Raw genomic sequence first — 22,211 nt, forward strand, 5'->3', positions numbered from 1 at the left:
GTCTTTTATTCTAATGTTTACTATCGGCCAGACCAACATGGCCTCGCTGCGATGCGCCTACCTACTAGGCCGAAATTCCGTGTTTGTGTTAAAAAATTTGACTGTCCCTCACAGAACTTTTTGCAGTCTATCACACAGACAGTTTAGAAATGTAGTGAGAGCTGGGAGTGGGTCAAGATGGCTCGCGTTTCACAAGTATTCTACGAAAAATGGGACGGAGAAAACCCCAGGGAGTATGGGTTTGGCCGATGAACTTTTATCGGCCAAGATACAGTCGGAACCAAAGGACAAGAGAACGGAGGGGCAAGAACACACGGACCAAAGTAGAGAGAAGGAGAGGGAAAAGACGTGGCGAGCTCTTAAACTGTCCTTCATCACGTTTGGTGTGATGGTGACGAGTATGGGCGGCTTCCTCATATGGACCTGGGGTTAGTGAGCCTCTTGTGTAGTACTGTTGTGGCTGACTTGTTGGGGGTGGCTAGAGTTGCGTATCTGTGCCATGGTTCGCACCCCACGCGCCTATCGGTCCATCAGCACCCACCTTTATTCCTGATACAGCTTGTGTGTTAAGGACGATAAATAACTGTGGGCGTATGAATTATCATTGGTATATACATATGCAAATGAATTTGGGTAGTTTATCCATTACTGTTGCATGTTTTCTGTGGTTATGATTCGTATTTAATCTGAAGGAATCATTATTGCCACTGTTTAGAATGAGTTGAGGTTGCGGGATTATCCTGTATATTATTACAAAGCATCCTTATGCATTGCTTATTAGTGATAGGATTATGGCTTAGAGGGAAATTGTAGGGTTATAAGGTCATAATTTTGAAATATACTGAATGATACAAAAATAATAGTAAAGTTTAAGAACATGGATGCTTTTTCAAGATGCAAGAATTTAACGAGCGTTACCAATGGATTTCATATTATGGGTAGAATTGAGGTAGATTCTGGGATCTTAGGTGCATCTTCTTCAGTTCCATCAATATTTAGCTTTAATGAAATGATCAGGGCTTTGATGTAGAGGGAAATATGGGTATAAGCTCTCAAAATGAACTGTTGAGAATGTAAGTAATGCTTATATAATAAATCAAGCAAATAGTTGATGAAGAGGAGGCATCCAGATGTCATTTAATAATGTCCTTGCACAACACGAGAGGACATTAGAAAAGTGAGCATCATGCAGACAACTGACAAAAAATATTCATTTGGTACTTGTTTGCATTCTGTAGAGCTTCCTTTGATTCATATGTAGGTATATAAAAGATGATATATGAATTGAAAGAAATTCTGATACAAGAGAATGTACATTTAGAGTTCAGAAATGCATTTTTACCTTTTTGTTTATACATTCCTCTGAATGTCGCCATGCATTGTAACTTTTTAATGTGACTGAATCACATCTTACAAATATGTTGGTGAGTTCAGAGAAATACATAGATTTAGGGTTTGAATTAATGATTATGAGATGTGCCCTGCACAAAGTCTGTGTGTCTATAAATATAGAAGCAGTGAAAAGTTTTTATTGAGGATGTAAGGCATGTGTACGTGTAGGAAGAGAGGAAAGTGATTGGTTCTCAGTGAATGTAGGTTTGCGGCAGGGGTGTGTGATGTCTCCATGGCTGTTTAATTTGTTTATGGATGGGGTTGTTAGGGAGGTGAATGCAAGAGTTTTGGAAGAGGGGCAAGTATGCAGTCTGTTGTGGATGAGAAAGCTTGGGAAGTGAGTCAGTTGTTGTTTGCTAATGATACAGCGCTGGTGGCTGATTCATGTGAAAAACTGCAGAAGCTGGTGACTGAGTTTGGTAAAGTGTGTGAAAGAAGAAAGCTGAGAGTAAATGTGAATAAGAGCAATGTTATTAGGTACAGTAGGGTTGAGGGACAAGTCAGTCGGGAGGTAAGTTTGAATGGAGAAAAACTGGAGGAAGTGAAGTGTTTTAGATATCTGGGAGTGGATTTGGCAGCGGATGGAACCATGGAAGCAGAAGTGAATCATAGGGTGGGGGAGGGGGCGAAAGTTCTGGGTGCGTTGAAGAATGTGTGGAAGTCGAGAACACTATCTCGGAAAGCAAAAATTTGTATGTTTGAAGGAATAGTGGTTCCACCAATGTTATATGGTTGCGAGGCGTGGGCTATGGATAGAGTTGTGCGGAGGAGGGTGGATGTGCTGGAAATGAGATGTTTGAGGACAATATGTGGTGTGAGGTGGTTTGATTGAGTAAGTAATGTAAGGGTAAGAGAGATGTGTGGTAATAAAAAGAGTGTGGTTGAGAGAGCAGAAGAGGGTGTTTTGAAATGGTTTAGTCACATGGAGAGAATGAGTGAGGAAAGATTGACCAAGAGGATATATGTGTCAGAGGTGGAGGGAACGAGGAGAAGTGGGAGACCAAATTGGAGGGGGAAAGATGAAGTGAAAAAGATTTTGAGTGATCGGGGCCTGAACATGGAGGAGGGTGAAAGGCGTGCAGGGAATAGAGTGAATTGGAACGATGTGGTATACCGGGGTCGACGTGTTGTCAATGGATTGAACCAGGGCATGTGAAGCGTCTGGGGTAAACCATGGAAAGTTGTGTGGGGCCTGGATGTGGAAAGGGAGCTGTGGTTTCGCTGCATTATTACATGACAGCTAGAGACTGAATGTGAACAAATGTGGCCTTTGTTGTCGTTTCCTAGCGCTACCTCACACACATGAGGGGGAAGGGGGTTTTTATTTCATGTGTGGCGGGGTGGCAATGGGAATGAATAAAGGCAGACAGTATGAATTATGTACATGTGTATATATGTATATGTCTGTGTGTGTATATATATGTATACGTTGAGATGTATAGGTACGGATATTTGCGTGTGTGGACGTGTATGTATATATATGTGTATGTGGGTGGGTTGGGCCATTCTTTCGTATGTTTCCTTGCGCTACCTCCCTAACGTGGGAGACAGCGACAAAGCAAAATATATGAAATAATATATAAATATATTAATTGATTTGCTGGTTACATATATAGTTTCGTCTTACAAAGTAATGTTGTTAAGGGTAAACTTAGTTAATGAACTTGTATTTTGTGTATATTTACATGGTCTAATCATTGTCATTCCTAGATGTGTTATGTATAACTTGATTGAAGCTTCCACTGTGTGTATTCCAGGTTCTCCAGAGATAGACCAGAAAGGCAACCTCATACCAGATGAATTCTCAAGTATGCCTCTAGTCCAGCAGTATCTTTACCGAACTTGGCGGGGCTTGAAAGACATGAACAAGATGATCCAGGAACCATCACGTGAAAAGCTCTTGCCAGATCCATTAAAAGAACCATACATCCAGCCACCATATACATTGGTGCTGGAGCTTCGTGATGTTCTTGTGCATCCTGAATGGACGGTTAGTGGCATTATTGGTATTACTGTAAATGAAAATTTTTTACTGCTTCGTACACTTGGGGTTATGACTTTGTAAATCAGTGTTACATTAAAACAATAAGGTGCTTGCTGTGGATGGAGGACAATATTTTTTTTATTTCTTTTGTTAATGATGCAGTGACTTATATAATGTGGCAAATAAACAGAAATATAACAAAAGTTGCAGGAGGATGGGAGGCAGTTAAAAGACAAGCAGTTGGATATCTGTCTGACAGTTGAATGTTAAACACAAGTTTTCTTTTGATTTATGTGCTGTTGGTGTCTTTTCAGTATGAGACGGGTTGGAGATTCAAGAAGCGTCCTGGTGTAGAGTTTCTGCTACATCACTGTGCTCCCCCACTGTTTGAAATTGTTATATATACCAATGAACAAGGCTTTGTAAGTATAATGGGTTTGGATTTTTTTCAGTACCTAATTGCCCCTCCTGTCTCTGTAAGGTAGCATCAATAACTAATGAACAGTGGCCATACGTACACATATTCAGTCTCAAGCTGTCATGTATACTGTAACGAAACCAGAGCCCACCATCCATAACCAGACGTCATAGACCACTTTATAGTGTATCTTCATCTCCTCATCCGTCCTGGTGGAGCCCATTGATAACACATTGTCCCCATATATTCATATACTACAATGATCCAGTTCATTTTGTCCAGTGTGCATATCTCCTCCTCTTGAATATTCATACTTGATACCTCTAATCCTCCTCCTCTCTCTCATTCCATCTCTTGTTCAGTATTCCCCTTCCATCTTGCTCTCATCACTTCAGTCACATACCTCCTCTTAATCATTCTTTTCTCACTCATCCATTCTACATACTCAGACCATTTCATTACAACCTAGTCAGCTGGCGTGATCAGAATACCTTTACTACCAAACCTCTCTTTGACATCGTTATTCCTTAAATTCTTAATGTCACAAAAATATTGTTGTCAGGCATTTCATTTTCTGCACATTCACCCTTTTTCTTTCCTTTGCCTTTAGAACCGAAGACACATTCAGAAAACACTCAGGTCTACCGGGCCATCAGACATATTCATGTTTGTCCAGATATCTTAAAGCTTTTATGAAGTTTAGTAGTGGTAAATGTTTTTATTTAGATGTTTTGTTGGAAGAATAGCACAGTTGATTGTTGTAAAATGAGCAGAGATTACTTTTTTCATTTGTATTGCTTCCTGTATTACTGGACTCCACCTACTTGTTATGCTATGAGTGAAAATCACCTTTGGCAAGGTTGTACCTTCGTTAATGGTTGAAAGCAAGTGATGTCATTTCGAGGAAATTCTCATTCCAAGGGAGTCCATCTTTTTCCCTATACTGGTTTTCCCTTACTTATCAGCTTAGTATTCATCTCTCTCCCAGAACCATTAATAGAAACATCAGTTAATTATGGTGTTGGCGTACATCCTTGTTCCATTTCAGCTTCAACCGTGTGTTGTTTATCAGTCCCAACTAATGTATGTTAAATGCACCATAGAAACTTATATCAAGTTAGTGTTATCTTGTGTATGGCTTATATTATTACTTTTGTTGAACTCTTTAGGACACTCAGAAACTACTCTCATATTTCGTAAACAGACTGCATTCCCACTGATAGACCACCTGGACCAGAACGGCTACATATGGTATCGCTTATTCAAAGACTCAACGCGCTATGTTGATGGCAAACATATCAAAGACCTTAATTGCCTCAACCGGGACTTGAGTAAGGTTAGTTGGCTGAATAAGTTCAGTCATTTTGGATTTTTCTAGATTAGAATGGTGTGCTGGGAACCCCAGGGAGTCTGCCTCATATGTTATGTGATCTAGGTATGTAAAACCAGCCATTATCTTCAGAAGATTGAAGGAATCTTATTTTTTTAAGCAGAATGATTTTATTATTTTTTAATTTTTTGTGATAAACCAGTCTTCTGCCATGTAATGAAAAGATGTGCTACATATTTTGTATTTGATTTGACATTTGTTTTGTTCTCGGCAATTTAAGATTTCACTCCAGTTTTTCAAATGTATTACATTTTGTGCAATCAGAAGTAGGTTTTAGCACGCTAACCAAAGCTGGGTAGGAGGGAGACAAGTCAAACCTTGGAAATTAGGTGTTCCTGCATTTGACCAGTCTGCAGGATTTGGAAGCCCAGTATTACAAAATTGGTCCAGACAAAAGTTGCAAGCCTTTATTCACTTGATTCACTCGTTGCCCCATTTCACAAAGGAGGAAGTACAGTAGTTACAAAAACCTAGCAACCAATAGCACTAAAGTCACACATTGAAATATCAAGAATCTTAAGATGTAAACTAATTTTATGGAATCAGATTGTGAATGCCACGCATTGCAACATGGTTACAGGGCAGGAATATCATGCGTCTTCCTCAGTAATAGAAATTATACTGTAGAAGTGCTGGAAAACAAAGAAGATGCTGTTATGTTTATATATAAATGCCCATACATGCACGTATACATATCAGCATGTACAGACACACATGCATATTTATACTTGCTTGCCTTCATCCATTTCTGGTGCTACTCCGCCCCACAGGAAACAGCATCACTACCTCCTGCTTCAGCGAGGTAGTGCTAGGAAAACAGACAAAAAAGGCCACATTCATTCACTCTCAGTCATGTGTAATGAACTGAAACCACAACTCCCTCTCCACATCGAGGCCTCACAGACCTTTCCATGAAAGCAAATCTAGGGAAAAGGGTTGCAGAGATGGAATGTGGTGGTGAGATACTGTGGCTGGTGTCAAACCTGTTTGTGGAAACCATATAGAGTGAAAGAAGAAAGTGTACTAAATTGTGCTTTGGATTTGGGGGAGAAAGACTGGAAGGGTAAGAGAAATTAAGTATTTAGAAGCTGTCTTGGGTAAGTTTGGTGACATGGAAGGAAAGATAAAGGAGAGAGGGGGACAGGGTAGAAGAGTCACTGAGTCCCATAATAGAATAATGAAGAATAGAGGTCAAGAGAGGACTAAGAGATATCATAGTCCTCTCAACCCTAACCAATGCTGCCAAAACATGGGCATTAATGAGTCACAGACGTCAAGATTCCTGGCTGTGGAAAGCTATTTGAGAAGAGCATGCTTCCCAAAATAAGTTGAAAAAAAAATACATAAAGAATATGCATAAAGAAGTGGGCTTACACATTTTACATGGCCATGGTATAATGCTGAAGAAAAATCAATATGCACCAGGGTGGTGGTGAAGAAGGGTGTACTTTAGCTATTGTCACAGTTTGAGGCATCGCTGAGCTGCCACTTATACCGTCATCATCAGGTAAAAACCGAGGCAACACCTATTAGCCATACAAATGTCATATTATTGGTGCACAGTTCAAAGAAAAGCCTGCAAAGGTTAGTGTTACAACTTCTGGCACTCCCTGGATAGTCAGCAGTGTACATCTCCCAATGTTTGTTGAAGAAAAATGTCATTGGTCTAATGTAGACGTGAAATTGTCTTGTCATTTTGATATATCAGATGTGTCATTATCGACATTAGGTAGAAACATTAATTAGCAGTAGCAGTTAGGGATACTAGCTGGGAACATTAGATAGAAGTAGTTGGTTGGAACATTTAGCAGGAACATAATATAAATGTTAGGTAGAAGTAGTCAGTAGGAGCCGCTGATCTGTTAAGTATACGGCACTAAAAAGCAAAGAAGCGGCACTGGAGTTCACCAATTATGGAGACTCTTTTGGGGGAATTCCAGAAGGCAATGTGCATCAGCAATATAGATAGATAGAGAGGATGTGATGGAACATGCAGAACAATCTCCTAATATATCGGTATCTATGAATCTTCATCCCTAAGTACAGGAAACCCAGCATCATCGTGTGTTGTATGTTTCATAATTGATTGAAGATTGTACATTTCAGGTGATATGTGTTGACTGGGACAGTGATGCTGTGTCGTGTCCCCGCAACCATCTCAGGCTAGATCGCTGGGATGGTAACATGAATGATCAGTCGCTGTTAGAGCTGGGTTTCATGCTTCGTAGTAAGTGTTGGCGATGATTATGTTGATATTTGTGATAATGATTTTACCCATTCCCCATGGTTCGCCACATTATCTCTGGAAACAAAGTTTTTTTACAGGAAAATTAAGGTTCAGGCTTATAGTATACAATTTTACAAAGAGAAGTAAAAGCAGTCCTCTGTCATGGTAAATCACAGTAATACTGGAAACCATTTGAATTTCTAAATGGATTCCACATATTGGAATCACTAGCCTCCCAAAACACTTCCCAGACATTCCTCTCATGCAGTTGCCAAAGACTTCTGTTTGGGAGCAAGCATTTACTCTCTTCTTTTTAGTAATTGGAGAACAAATTACTCCAAATGGCATGTTCTTTGTTAGACCAGTACTAATCCTAAGTATTTCTTGAACTTATGATTAAAATACTTCCTATTAGCTTCTGGCAAACAATTCTGTTATAGGATGAATCTTTGTTTAGTTTGGAGATTTTTTCATGGATATTTATCGACATACAAAAAGGTAATTAAATTTTTTAGCAAGAAATTATAAACCTAATTATTCTTTATTATAGATATCACCTTTTTGGTCAGTAGATGATTTTAGATGCATTTTAGGCCTGATCTGTAGGGCAGAGGTATGTTTGAATGTATGTATTACTCTTGTAAGAATGAAAAAGTTGGTTTCAGACATCGACTATGTAAATTTGTACTCTGAAATTTTATGGGAGATTTTGAATGCTAATTCTGTGGAAGGTATTAAGAATATATGGTGTGGGAGGCAAGTTGTTAGAAGCAGTGAAAAGTTTTTATCGAGGATGTAAGGCATGTGTACGTGTAGGAAGAGAGGCAAGTGATTGGTTCTCAGTGAATGTAGGTTTGCGGCAGGGGTGTATGATGTCTCCATGGTTGTTTAATTTGTTTATGGATGGGGTTATTAGGGAGGTAAATGCAAGAGTTTTGGAAAGAGGGGCAAGTATGAAGTCTGTTGGGGATGAGAGAGCTTGGGAAGTGAGTCAGTTGTTGTTCGCTGATGATGACGCGCTGGTGGCTGATTCATGTGAGAAACTGCAGAAGCTGGTGACTGAGTTTGGTAAAGTGTGTGAAAGAAGAAAGTTAAGAGTAAATGTGAATAAGAGCAAGGTTTTTAGGTACAGTAGGGTTGAGGGTCAAGTCAACTGGGAGGTAAGTTTGAATGGAGAAAAACTGGAGGAAGTAAAGTGTTTTAGATAACTGGGAGTGGATCTGGCAGCGGATGGAACCATGGAAGCGGAAGTGGATCATAGGGTGGGGTAGGGGGCGAAAATCCTGGGAGCCTTGAAGAATGTGTGGAAGTCGAGAACATTATCTCGGAAAGCAAAAATGGGTATGTTTGAAGGAATAGTGGTTCCAACAATGTTGTATGGTTGCGAGGCGTGGGCTATGGATAGAGTTGTGCGCAGGAGGATGGATGTGCTGGAAATGAGATGTTTGAGGACAATGTGTGGTGTGAGGTGGTTTGATCGAGTAAGTAACGTAAGGGTAAGAGAGATGTGTGGAAATAAAAAGAGCGTGGTTGAACGAGCAGAAGAGGGTGTTTTGAAATGGTTTGGTCACATGGAGAGAATCAGTGAGGAAAGATTGACCAAGAGGATATATGTGTCGGAGGTGGAGGGAACGAGAAGTGGGAGACCAAATTGGAGGTGGAAAGATGGAGTGAAAAAGATTTTGTGTGATCGGGGCCTGAACATGCAGGAGGGTGAAAGGCGGGCAAGGAATAGAGTGACTTGGATCGATGTGGTATACCGGGGTTGACGTGCTGTCAGTGGATTGAATCAGGACATGTGAAGCGTCTGGGGTAAACCATGGAAAGCTGTGTAGGTATGTATATTTGCGTGTGTGGACGTGTATATATATACATGTGTATGGGGGTGTGTTGGGCCATTTCTTTCGTCAGTTTCCTTGCGCTACCTCGCAAACGCGGGAAACAGCGACAAAGCAAAAAAAAAAAAAAATCTTATTTTGATAATGTAGATTATATGTTAGATATTGATTTAGAAAAATGTATTATTATTGTTTTTGTAGCAATTGCAGAGTCAGAGGTGTCAGACGTTCGTGATGTCATCGACTACTATCGCACATTTGACAATCCTCTGGCTGCTTTTCGTGAAAACCATCGAAAAGCCCAAGAACAGGAGTTGGTGTTAAGTCAGAAGGCTGAAGAAGAACATCATCAAAGAAGTTTTGCGAGCTCATGGACCTCATCTTTCCTTCGGAGACGTTAGTTTGGGGTTTAATGATCTGGCAGTACCTCGGAACGTGTTGCAACATAGTGGAAAATGGTTGATAGGGACAGTGAATCTGCTGGCACATGTAAATCATTACATGCTGTTGATGAACATTGGGCTATACCAGACATTGCTTTGAATCAGTTTACTCCGGATGGTTTCCAACCATCACCCAGAAGTTTAGAGAATGCCTGAATCGGAACTACTTGCCATAAATGGAGAAACCCTCAAAAACTGAGGCATTATGATTTACAATGAAAAGACTCATTTTTTCAAATACCAGAGATGCTTTAAGTGAAAATTGTTGGGTTTTAGCACATCTTTGGTTATTGGTTAATGTTTATCAGATGAATTGTACCATAACATTGATACCTTGATCACCCTCTTTACATAGAAGAACGACTTATTGGATCTTGATAAATGCAAGTAAGAGAGGGTGTACAGGAAATAGTTTTCCCTGGTTGTGCTTCCAAATGAAGTTCAATGCTTGAAAGGTGAATGCCAGACCTTTCTTGTATAAGTCAAGCAAAACTGAATCTGTTAAGAAAGTTTGAGACAATCTCTTGTAAGGAATTATGTACTATAAAGGCAAGAGAAGCACAAACCATAGGATGCTGGCTTCGACACTCAGCCTTATTATAGGTGGTTGCATGTACTGGGACACTCAATTTACTGTTAATTTATTTTGATCTTCATTATGATTGAGGAGAAGTCTTCTTATTGTTTGTATATACGAATTATGTTTGTCCTGTAAAGTCTGTTTTCTCACAGTTGATTCCTTTGTGATTGATTTTATAGGACAAACTGTATGGTTTGATTGGGAACAGTTCATTGTTACAGTATGATGTCATTGTATGGAAGCTATCTTTAGTCTTAAGTGTATATGATCTGTTGGATTGTGTCATGAATGGAAGAAGATTGAGTTGTTTCCTTTACATGCAGTTTATCACTTTCTAAAGAAAATGTCATATTTTTTTTTTATCTAGTAAACTGGCATAGTTGCACTGCATGACATTCTTTAGAAATGCAGCAATCTCTGAGGACTCTGCAGAGAGCTAATCACAGATTGTTTTCCATTGTGTTCCCTCTGCATTTTTCCCAGAAACATTTTTCATCATTTGTAAATAAATATATATTTGATTTACTTTAATTCTCCGTCTACCTCATTTTGCTGGATGACTCCCTGTTAAGATGTATTTTGTAAGTTTAATACCACCTATTAGAGTGTTTGTTTGAAGATGTAGGTACAGAAGTTATGGCTCATAAAAGTGAAAAATACCATTCTAAGGTTCTATGAACCCATCTTGTAGCATTGTACAGATGCTTTCCAACTTACGATGGTTCTAGGTACAATTTTTCGACTTTATAATGGTGCAATAGTGATACACATTCAGTGGAAATTGTACTTTGAATTTTGACCTTTTCCGGGCTATCAATATGCAGTATGATACTCTTTAGTGATCCTGTGCAGCAGCAGCGAGTCGCAGCTTCCAGTCACCCACATGGTCATGAGTGTAAACGTACTGTGTTGCCAGTGTCTTTTGGATATTGTGTTTAGTGTTTCTGCATTCCATTATGTTTGCAAAATGCCTGTCTGTGTCTCCTGCCTCTGGTGAGAAGAGGAAGGCAATTACTCTTGAGTCTTGAGATGAAATTAAAGATAATTGTCTACCATCAAGGCAGCAAGCCAGTAATGGCCATCGCATGTGAGTTTGGGACTTTTGAAATCGACAATCTTGACCATCTTAAAGGATAAGAAGCAAATCAGTGATGCAGTGAAATCATCAGCATTAGTTAAATCCAATGTCATCACGAAGTAAAGAGCTGGGTTGATTGATGCTATGGAAAAATTGCTTGTCATATGGATGGAAGACCAGATGCAGAAGTGCATTCCACTCATCCTTCTGATGATCTAAGCTAAGGCAAGTAATCTTTTTGGTACCCTAAAAAGACATGCCAATGATCTTATGTATGTGCAAATGTTTACAGCAAGTCATGGGTGGTTCCAACACTTCAAAAGGCATCATGATTTTCATAATGTAAAGGTTAGTGGTGAGGCAGCAAGTGTTGATACTGAAGGTGCCGAAGCTTTTAAGGAAGAGCTGCATAGGATAATTGTGGATGAGAAATGAAAGTTTTCTGAGAACGTTTAAAGTATGCTAGGCTAAGCTGAGACGTTCGGTAGGTTAGATGTATGGTATTGAATTTATAAAATGTATTTTCAACTTATGATGGGTTTATTAGAACGTAATCCCATCGTGATTTGGGAGCATGTGTAGTTGTTTATGTACATTTGGTGGATATATGTACATTTGGCGGATACCTATGTATGTAATGGTACTGGTCTTTGGTTTTGTTTTTCTGCTGACCACTCCAAAAGTAAAGCATCTTTAACCCCAATATATCTGAAAAGGTAAATTCCTTATGCACAAAATTATGTATATATGTATTTTTTTTGTACTTGATCGCTGTTTCCCGCATTTGTGAGGTAGCACCCTGAACAGATGAAGAAAGGCCACATCTGCTCACATTGCTTCTATAGCAGTCATGTATAATGTACCGAAACTACAGTCGTTATCCACAACCAGGGCCCACAGACCTTTCCGTGGTGTACCCGGGATGATTCCCATGCCGTTCTATTAATAGCACATGGACCCCAGTATACCACGTTGTTTCAGATTACTCTGTCTTTTGCATACCTTTTCCCCTTCTGCATGCTCAGGAGGGAGATCTTATTTTCCCCTACAGAATATATCTGTATCATGATATATGATATTAAAGAAGATGCCCAACAAATTAGTATACTTTACTCCATACTTGGGGTCCCTGCAGTATGATGGTTCGTAATGTTTCAGAGATAACATTTGGGAATTCGGTACATATGCATAGAATGAGAGAAAGTTCTTGAAATGTAAACAGATTTGGAGAAAAATTATCTGTTTTTGATGATCTGTTTTACTTGGAAGGAAATGTTTAATTATACTGTAAGACTTTTCTGTTATATGCCATTTGTACATACATTTTAGCAAAATAGCATTAAATTCTTATTATATTCTGGTCACTGATGGGCACATTATTAAAAAACAGGTTTTCATTTTCTTAATATGCCATGTAGGAAAGTAGTAGTTGATAGGGAGCCAACGAGGTATATTACCAAAATTACCCGCCTGTGTATCAGGAGGGTTAGTGACAGCTGCAGAGTGAGCCAGGATTTCAGTGGTTGTCAAGCTGCTCTCATCTGACCCAGGTAGCTGTCTTTTCTTTCTGACTCACCCACATGTGGACTACTGGCATTCTGTTTGCATACAAGCAATCTCTCCTTGTCACACATAACACTTGACAGTACTTAATTCACACAGCTCATTCTTTGTAACTAAATTTTCCTGCTGTGAGCACGATGTGCTATCCCTGCTTTTTGGCAAAATGGTAGGAGCAAATAGATAGAAGTAGTTGGTAGGAGTATTAGGTAGAAACAGTATGCAGAAGTAGAAGGTAGGAGCAGTTGTTAGAAGTAATCAGTAGGAATATTAGTTAAGAACCTCTTCAAATGCTGCATGAGACTTGCCCTCTGCCAGTGGTCTGTAAAAGATGAGGCATTAAAGGCTAAGAAACGGCGCTGAGTAATGAGCCAGCATTTTAATCGTTGTCCAATTGCACTCCTTTAACCCCGGTAGCTGTATTTTCTTTCTACCTACAAACTTAGTCTCTCCTTGTCATATGTAACATCTGACAACACTTAATTCACACAGCTTATTCATCATAATTAGATTTTCCTGCAGTGAGCACTATGTGTTAGCACTGCCTTTTGGCAAAATGGAATAGATAGCAGTAGTTGTTTGGAACTTTAAGCAGGATCATAAGGTAGATATTATACCAGGCACCCATGTATTGAATGTATAGTTCGTTTTTGTAGTGAGGATTGAGAGGAGGGCACTGATTCATGAGTAAGAGTAGTAATAAAGTGTTTTATTGTGTATGTACAGAGGTGTAGCCCAGGAGCAAGATGCTACATGTGGAGAGTCAAGGTACTAAGGAGAGATCAGGTGAAGTGTGATGAAATGAGGTTGGCATCATTCTAGTGGTGGTGTCGTAGTTGTGTGGAATATGCAGCAGGTTTTCTGTAGGAGATTCGCTTGGTTGTTAGGTCTTGAAAAGCTTCTGTGGGAGGGAGAAGCATGCCAGTGCTCTGATTTAGTGAGCGGTTGCTGTTTGTGATTTTTGCTGCAGAATGGAATAGCCATAGATCCCACATTTTAATCTGCTTCTCAGGATAGGCAGGAGTGATTCATGTTTGAGTCCTGCCAAAACGGGCTTTGGAAGATAAGGCATTACAGGCCACTGTTAAAAGGATAATGAGTCAGGAGTGTGTGTGACTGACCACCAAGTTTATTGTCATTCTCTGTATGGATTAGTGAGAGGTTAAATGTCATTTCTGTCAGTTATGACTAGCGGCCCAGGTTTATACCTGGCCATGTGAGCAATCTGTGTCTGAATTCTTTACCAAGTCAGTGAAGAATGGTTGTAGTGACAGGTTAAGTCAGTACAGTGTAATGTTCACATTTAAGGTTTTTTAAACGTTTAGCACTGAAATATGAAGTTGTAAAACTCCTGCAGAGTACTTGGGTGACTGATGTTTTCTTAATAATCCTATACTTGTTATTGATATTCCTGTATTATTCCTGTAGATTCTGTTAAGTATTCTTATAGTTTTTGATATGTATGTGTATATGTGTGTGTGTGTGTATATGTGCGTATGTATGTGTATGTATATGTATATGTATATATATATATATTATCCCTGGGGATAGGGGTGAAAGAATACTTCCCACGCATTCCTCGCGTGTCGTAGAAGGCGACTAGAGGGGACGGGAGCAGGGGGCCAGAAATCCTCCCCTCCTTGTATTTTTTAACTTTCTAAAATGGGAAACAGAAGAAGGAGTCACACGGGGAGTGCTCATCCTCCTCGAAGGCTCAGACTGGGGTGTCTAAATGTGTGTGGATGTAACCAAGATGTGAAAAAAGGAGAGATAGGTAGTATGTTTGAGGAAAGGAACCTGGATGTTTTGGCTCTGAGTGAAACGAAGCTCAAGGGTAAAGGGGAAGAGTGGTTTGGGAATGTCTTGGGAGTAAAGTCAGGGGTTAGTGAGAGGACAAGAGCAAGGGAAGGAGTAGCAGTACTCCTGAAACAGGAGTTGTGGGAGTATGTGATAGAATGTAAGAAAGTAAATTCTCGATTGATATGGGTAAAACTGAAAGTTGATGGAGAGAGATGGGTGATTATTGGTGCATATGCACCTGGGCATGAGAAGAAAGATCATGAGAGGCAAGTGTTTTGGGAGCAGCTGAATGAGTGTGTTAGTGGTTTTGATGCATGAGACTGGGTTATAGTGATGGGTGATTTGAATGCAAAGATGAGTAATGTGGCAGTTAAGGGAATAATTGGTATACATGGGGTGTTCAGTGTTGTAAATGGAAATGGTGAAGAGCTTGTAGATTTATGTGCTGAAAAAGGACTGGTGATTGGGAATACCTGGTTTAAAAAGCGAGATATACATAAGTATACGTATGTAAGTAGGAGAGATGGCCAGAGAGCGTTATTGGATTACGTGTTAATTGACAGGCGCGCAAAAGAGAGACTTTTGGATGTTAATGTGCTGAGAGGTGCAACTGGAGGGATGTCTGATCGTTATCTTGTGGAGGCTAAGGTGAAGATTTGTATGGGTTTTCAGAAAAGAAGAGTGAATGTTGGGGTGAAGAGGGTGGTGAGAGTAAGTGAGCTTGGGAAGGAGACTTGTGTGAGGAAGTACCAGGAGAGACTGAGTACAGAATTGAAAAAGGTGAGAACAATGGAAGTAAGGGGAGTGGGGGAGGAATGGGATGTATTTTGGGAATCAGTGATGGATTGCGCAAAAGATGCTTGTGGCATGAGAAGAGTGGGAGGTGGGTTGATTAGAAAGGGTAGTGAGTGGTGGGATGAAGAAGTAAGATTATTAGTGAAAGAGAAGAGAGAGGCATTTGGACGATTTTTGCAGGGAAAAAATGCAATTGAGTGGGAGATGTATAAAAGAAAGAGACAGGAGGTCAAGAGAAAGGTGCAAGAGGTGAAAAAGAGGGCGAATGAGAGTTGGGGTGAGAGAGTATCATTAAATTTTAGGGAGAATAAAAAGATGTTCTGGAAGGAGGTAAATAGTGTGCGTAAGACAAGGGAGCAAATGGGAGCTTCAGTGAAGGGCGCAAATGGGGAGGTGATAACAAGTAGTGGTGATGTGAGAAGGAGATGGAGTGAGTATTTTGAAGGTTTGTTGAATGTGTTTGATGATAGAGTGGCAGATATAGGGTGTTTTGGTCGAGGTGGTGTGCAAAGTGAGAGGGTTAGGGAAAATGATTTGGTAAACAGAGAAGAGGTGGTAAAAGCTTTGTGGAAGATGAAAGCCGGCAAGGCAGCAGGTTTGGATGGTATTGCAGTGGAATTTATTAAAAAAGGGGGTGACTGTATTATTGACTGGTTGGTAAGGTTATTTAATGTATGTATGACTCATGGTGAGGTGCCTGAGGATTGGCAGAATGCGTGCATAGTGCCATTGTACAAAGGCAAAGGGGATAAGAGTGAGTGTTCAAATTACAGAGGTATAAGTTTGTTGAGTATTCCTGGTAAATTATATGGGAGGGTATTGATTGAGAGGGTGAAGGCATGTACAGAGCATCAGATTGGGGAAGAGCAGTGTGGTTTCAGAAGTGGTAGAGGATGTGTGGATCAGGTGTTTGCTTTGAAGAATGTATGTGAGAAATACTTAGAAAAGCAAATGGATTTGTATGTAGCATTTATGGATCTGGAGAAGGCATATGATAGAGATGCTCTGTGGAAGGTATTAAGCATATATGGTGTGGGAGGCAAGTTGTTAGAAGCAGTGAAAAGTTTTTATCGAGGATGTAAGGCATGTGTACGTGTAGGAAGAGAGGAAAGTGATTGGTTCTCAGTGAATGTAGGTTTGTGGCAGGGGTGTGTGATGTCTCCATGGTTGTTTAATTTGTTCATGGATGGGGTTGTTAGGGAGGTAAATGCAAGAGTTTTGGAAAGAGGGGCAAGTATGAAGTCTGTTGGGGATGAGAGAGCTTGGGAAGTGAGTCAGTTGTTGTTCGCTGATGATACAGCGCTGGTGGCTGATTCATGTGAGAAACTGCAGAAGCTGGTGACTGAGTTTGGTAAAGTGTGTGAAAGAAGAAAGTTAAGAGTAAATGTGAATAAGAGCAAGGTTATTAGGTACAGTAGGGTTGAGGGTCAAGTCAATTGGGAGGTAAGTTTGAATGGAGAAAAACTGGAGGAAGTAAAGTGTTTTAGATATCTGGGAGTGGATCTGGCAGCGGATGGAACCATGGAAGCGGAAGTGGATCATAGGGTGGGGTAGGGGGCGAAAATCCTGGGAGCCTTGAAGAATGTGTGGAAGTCGAGAACATTATCTCGGAAAGCAAAAATGGGTATGTTTTAAGAAATAGTGGTTCCAACAATGTTGTATGGTTGCGAGGTGTGGGCTATGGATAGAGTTGTGCGCAGGAGGATGGATGTGCTGGAAATAAGATGTTTGATGACAATGTGTGGTGTGAAGTGGTTTGATCGAGTAAGTAACGTAAGGGTAAGAGAGATGTGTGGAAATAAAAAGAGCGTGGTTGAGGGAGCAGAAGAGGGTGTTTTGAAATGGTTTGGGCACATGGAGAGGATGAGTGAGGAAAGATTGACCAAGAGGATATATGTGTCGGAGGTGGAGGGAACGAGGAGAAGTGGGAGACCAAATTGGAGGTGGAAAGATGGAGTGAAAAAGATTTTGTGTGATCGGGGTCTGAACATGCAGGAGGGTGAAAGGAGGGCAAGGAATAGAGTGAATTGGATCGATGTGGTATACCGGGGTTGACGTGCTGTCAGTGGATTGAATCAGGGCATGTGAAGCGTCTGGGGTAAACCATGGAAAGCTGTGTAGGTATGTATATTTGCGTGTGTGGACGTATGTATATACATGTGTATGGGGGTGGGTTGGGCCATTTCTTTCGTCTGTTTCCTTGCGCTACCTCGCAAACGTGGGAGACAGCGACAAAGCAAAAATATATATATATATATATATATATATATATATATATATATATATATATATATATATATATATATATATTTTATTATCCTTGGGGACAGGTGAGAAATAATACTTCCCACTTATTCCCCACATGTCGTAGATGGTGACTAAAGGGGGCAGGAGTGGGGGAGGGGCTAGAAACCTCCCCCTCCTGATAGTTAAATTTCTAAAAAGGTAAACAGAATGGGCCAGCAATGCTGTTTCCTGTGGGGCGGTGTGATGACAGGAGTGGATGAAAACAGGCAAGTATGAATATGTAAATGTTTATATATGTATATGTCTGTGAATGTGTATGTATATGTTGATATGTATATGTGTGTATGTGGGCATTTATGTGTATATGAGTTTCCTGGCACTGCCTCGCTGACATGGGAAACAGCAATTAAGTATGATAATGATAAAAGAATAATTATGTATATTTTTAGTATTAAGGCTGTGAACATACCAAACAAAAACGTATTTGGAAAAACAATCCCATTGATAAACATTGCTCTTTATTGAGTGGCCTCTCTTAGATGATCAGGGTGGGAGGAGAGTAATGTGGTCTTTGCGTTCATCTGACAGAATCATAAATCACTGTGACTTTTATCTGTGTTCTCTGAAGGCCTTTATTTTTTCTTCTGTGAATTTGGCAACGGCATCCAGGTGATGGTGTACTGATAATCCCCATGGAGCCGGAGCGAGAACTGATAGTATCTGTTTACTGCCAGAGGTATCTTGCAACACTAATAATGTGTTGCACCAAAACTCAAGTTTGGTGAAGACCGAATGACACTTCCATATAAAATGTAAATTATATAAAGAATAAAACCTGGGAGATGAGGTGGCTGCTGTACAACACAAATCATGTATTCATTTATTATATCCAACTTGAGAAAACTTTATGCAACACAGTATGGCATTATACCCTAAAATAACAGGGAACACAAAATAGTACAGCCTTCAATGCCATGACACCACAAGAGCAGATGTCTTTTGCACCACACACTGTCCCCTGTCTCCACACATCATTTTCAGTCCCCACATACCATCCTTAGCCTTCACACACCCTCAGTCCCCACATTCCTTCCTCAGCTCCCACACACCATCCTAAGTCCTCACACACCATCCTCAGTCTCCACACAGCATTCTCAGCCCTCACACACCATCCTTAGTCCCCACATGCCATCCTCAGTCCCCAACACACCATCCTCAGTCCCCACACTCCATCCACAGCCCCCACACAACTTGAGCAGCCCCCTCCCACACACACACACCATCCTCAGCCCCCCACACACCTTCCTCAGTCCACCATACAACATTCGCAGCCCCCACACACCATCCTCAGCCCCCACACACCATCCTCAGACCCCCACACACCATCCTCGGCCCCCACACACCATCCTCAGACCCCCACACTCCATCCTCGGCCCCCACACACCATCCTCAGCCCCCCACACACCTTCCTCAGTCCACCATACAACATTCGCAGCCCCCCACACACCATCCTCAGCCCCCACACACCATCCTCAGACCCCCACACACCATCCTCGGCCCCCACACACCATCCTCAGACCCCCACACTCCATCCTCGGCCCCCACACACCATCCTCAGCCCCCCACACACCTTCCTCAGTCCACCATACAACATTCGCAGCCCCCCACACACCATCCTCAGCCCCCACACACCATCCTCGGCCCCCACACACCATCCTCAGCCCCCCACACACCTTCCTCAGTCCACCATACAACATTCGCAGCCCCCCACACACCATCCTCAGCCCCCACACACCATCCTCAGACCCCCACACACCATCCTCGGCCCCCACACACCATCCTCCCACACACACACGCACACACACCTACCTTGGGGTGGGGCATGGGTGTGCCCTTGGCTCAGGTTGTCTGACCTCGACCGTGGCAATGATCATGTGTGGGTCCGCCCCTTCCCCTCCCCCCTTCCGGTCTCCCCCACCTGACCTTTCCCACACCACAACGGGATGGGCTGGGGACGCGTCATCTACTCTCCCACCCTTCCCACGGTATATGACCACCCCACACTCAGTGTCGGTCTCTCTGTGGCCCTGAGTATGTGCTCCTGACCTGCCCTCCTGTGTTGCTGGCCCTGAGTATGTGATCCTGACCTGCCCTCCTGTGTTGCTGGCCCTGAGTATGTGATCCTGACCTGCCCTCCTGTGTTGCTGGCCCTGAGTATGTGATCCTGACCTGCCTTCCTGTGTTGCTGGCCCTGAGTATGTGATCCTGACCTGCCCTCCTGTGTTGCTGGCCCTGAGTATGTGATCCTGACCTGCCCTCCTGTGTTGCTGGCCCTGAGTATGTGATCCTGACCTGCCCTCCTGTGTTGCTGGCCCTGAGTATGTGATCCTGACCTGCCCTCCTGTGTTGCTGGCCCAGAGTATGTGTTCCTGACCTGCCGTCCTGTGTTGCTGGCCCTGAGTATGTGCTCCTGACCTGCCTTCCTGTGTTGCTGGCCCTGAGTATGTGCTCCTGACCTGCCCTCCTGTGTTGCTGGCCCTGAGTATGTGCTCCTGACCTGCCCTCCTGTGTTGCTGGCCCTGAGTATGTGCTCCTGACCTGCCCTCCTTTGTTGCTGGCCCTGAGTATGTGCTCCTGACCTGCCTTCCTGTGTTGCTGGCCCTGAGTATGTGCTCCTGACCTGCCCTCCTGTGTTGCTGGCCCTGAGTATGTGTTCCTGACCTGCCCTCCTGTGTTGCTGGCCCTGAGTATGTGTTCCTGACCTGCCCTCCTGTGTTGCTGGCCCTGAGTGTGTGATCCTGACCTGCCTTCCTGTGTTGCTGGCCCTGAGTATGTGCTCCTGACCTGCCGTCCTGTGTTGCTGGCCCTGAGTATGTGCTCCTGACCTGCCCTCCTGTGTTGCTGGCCCTGAGTGTGTGATCCTGACCTGCCTTCCTGTGTTGCTGGCCCTGAGTGTGTGATCCTGACCTGCCGTCCTGTGTTGCTGGCGCTGAGTATGTGCTCCTGACCTGCCGTCCTGTGTTGCTGGCCCTGAGTATGTGATCCTGACCTGCCCTCCTGTGTTGCTGGCCCTGAGTATGTGTTCCTGACCTGCCCTCCTGTGTTGCTGGCCCTGAGTATGTGCTCCTGACCTGCCCTCCTGTGTTGCTGGCCCTGAGTATGTGCTCCTGACCTGCCCTCCTGTGTTGCTGGCCCTGAGTATGTGCTCCTGACCTGCCCTCCTGTGTTGCTGGCCCTGAGTGTGTGATCCTGACCTGCCCTCCTGTGTTGCTGGCCCTGAGTATGTGCTCCTGACCTGCCCTGCTGTGTTGCTGGCCCTGAGTATGTGCTCCTGACCTGCCCTCCTGTGTTGCTGGCCCTGAGTATGTGCTCCTGACCTGCCCTCTTGTGTTGCTGGCCCTGAGTATGTTCTTCTGACCTGCCCTCCTGTGTTGCTGGCCCTGAGTATGTGCTCTTGACCTACCCTCCTGTGTTGCTGGCCCTGAGTAGGTGCTCCTGACCTGCCCTCCTGTGTTGCTGGCCCTGAGTATGTGCTCCTGACCTACCCTCCTGTGTTGCCGGCCCTGAGTATGTGCTCCTGACCTGCCCTCCTGTGTTGCTGGCCCTGAGTATGTGCTCCTGACCTGCCCTCCTGTGTTGCTGGCCCTGAGTATGTGCTCCTGACCTGCCCTCCTGTGTTGCTGGCCCTGAGTATGTGCTCCTGACCTGCCCTCCTGTGTTGCTGGCCCTGAGTGTGTGATCCTGACCTGCCCTCCTGTGTTGCTGGCCCTGAGTATGTGCTCCTGACCTGCCCTGCTGTGTTGCTGGCCCTGAGTATGTGCTCCTGACCTGCCCTCCTGTGTTGCTGGCCCTGAGTATGTGCTCCTGACCTGCCCTCTTGTGTTGCTGGCCCTGAGTATGTTCTTCTGACCTGCCCTCCTGTGTTGCTGGCCCTGAGTATGTGCTCTTGACCTACCCTCCTGTGTTGCTGGCCCTGAGTAGGTGCTCCTGACCTGCCCTCCTGTGTTGCTGGCCCTGAGTATGTGCTCCTGACCTACCCTCCTGTGTTGCCGGCCCTGAGTATGTGCTCCTGACCTGCCCTCCTGTGTTGCTGGCCCTGAGTATGTGCTCCTGACCTGCCCTCCTGTGTTGCTGGCCCTGAGTATGTTCTGACCTGCCCTCCTGTGTTGCTGGCCCTGACTGTGTGCTCCTGACCTGCCCTCCTTTGTTGCTGGCCCTGAGTATGTGCTCCTGACCTGCCCTGCTGTGTTGCTGGCCCTGAGTGTGTGCTCCTGACCTACCCTCCTGTGTTGCTGGCCCTGAGTATGTGCTCCTGACCTGCTCTCCTGTGTTGCTGGCCCTGAGTATGTGCTCCTGACCTGCCGTCCTGTGTTGCTGGCCCTGAGTATGTTCTCCTGACCTGCCGTCCTGTGTTGCTGGCCCTGAGTGTGTGATCCTGACCTGCCCTCCTTTGTTGCTG

General features: G+C 43.2%; 1 protein-coding gene across 1 annotated transcript; it reads left to right on the forward strand.

The window, feature by feature from the left end:
- The first annotated feature begins 8 nt into the window (after window positions 1-8).
- Window positions 9-10,797, forward strand: LOC139764882 (mitochondrial import inner membrane translocase subunit TIM50-C-like). Its single transcript, XM_071691929.1, has 6 exons — window positions 9-428; window positions 3,150-3,382; window positions 3,691-3,798; window positions 4,999-5,130; window positions 7,291-7,411; window positions 9,451-10,797. The coding sequence occupies exons 1-6, from the start codon at window positions 14-16 to the stop codon at window positions 9,648-9,650; spliced, it is 1,209 nt and encodes a 402-aa protein (XP_071548030.1). The 5' UTR covers window positions 9-13; the 3' UTR covers window positions 9,651-10,797.
- The last annotated feature ends 11,414 nt before the right edge of the window (window positions 10,798-22,211 follow it).

Source organism: Panulirus ornatus, chromosome 51, assembly GCF_036320965.1.
Source record: "Panulirus ornatus isolate Po-2019 chromosome 51, ASM3632096v1, whole genome shotgun sequence".
NCBI classification, from domain to species: Eukaryota; Metazoa; Arthropoda; class Malacostraca; order Decapoda; family Palinuridae; genus Panulirus; species Panulirus ornatus.

Excerpts from the sequence above, each read along its gene's own strand:
- LOC139764882 (XM_071691929.1), top strand. The coding sequence starts at position 14 with ATGTTTACTATCGGCCAGACCAACATGGCCTCGCTGCGATGCGCCTAC. Across the intron at positions 3,799-4,998 it reads ATACCAATGAACAAGGCTTT|ACTGCATTCCCACTGATAGA; the intron begins GTAAGTATAATG and ends TTTCGTAAACAG. Across the intron at positions 5,131-7,290 it reads TCAACCGGGACTTGAGTAAG|GTGATATGTGTTGACTGGGA; the intron begins GTTAGTTGGCTG and ends TGTACATTTCAG.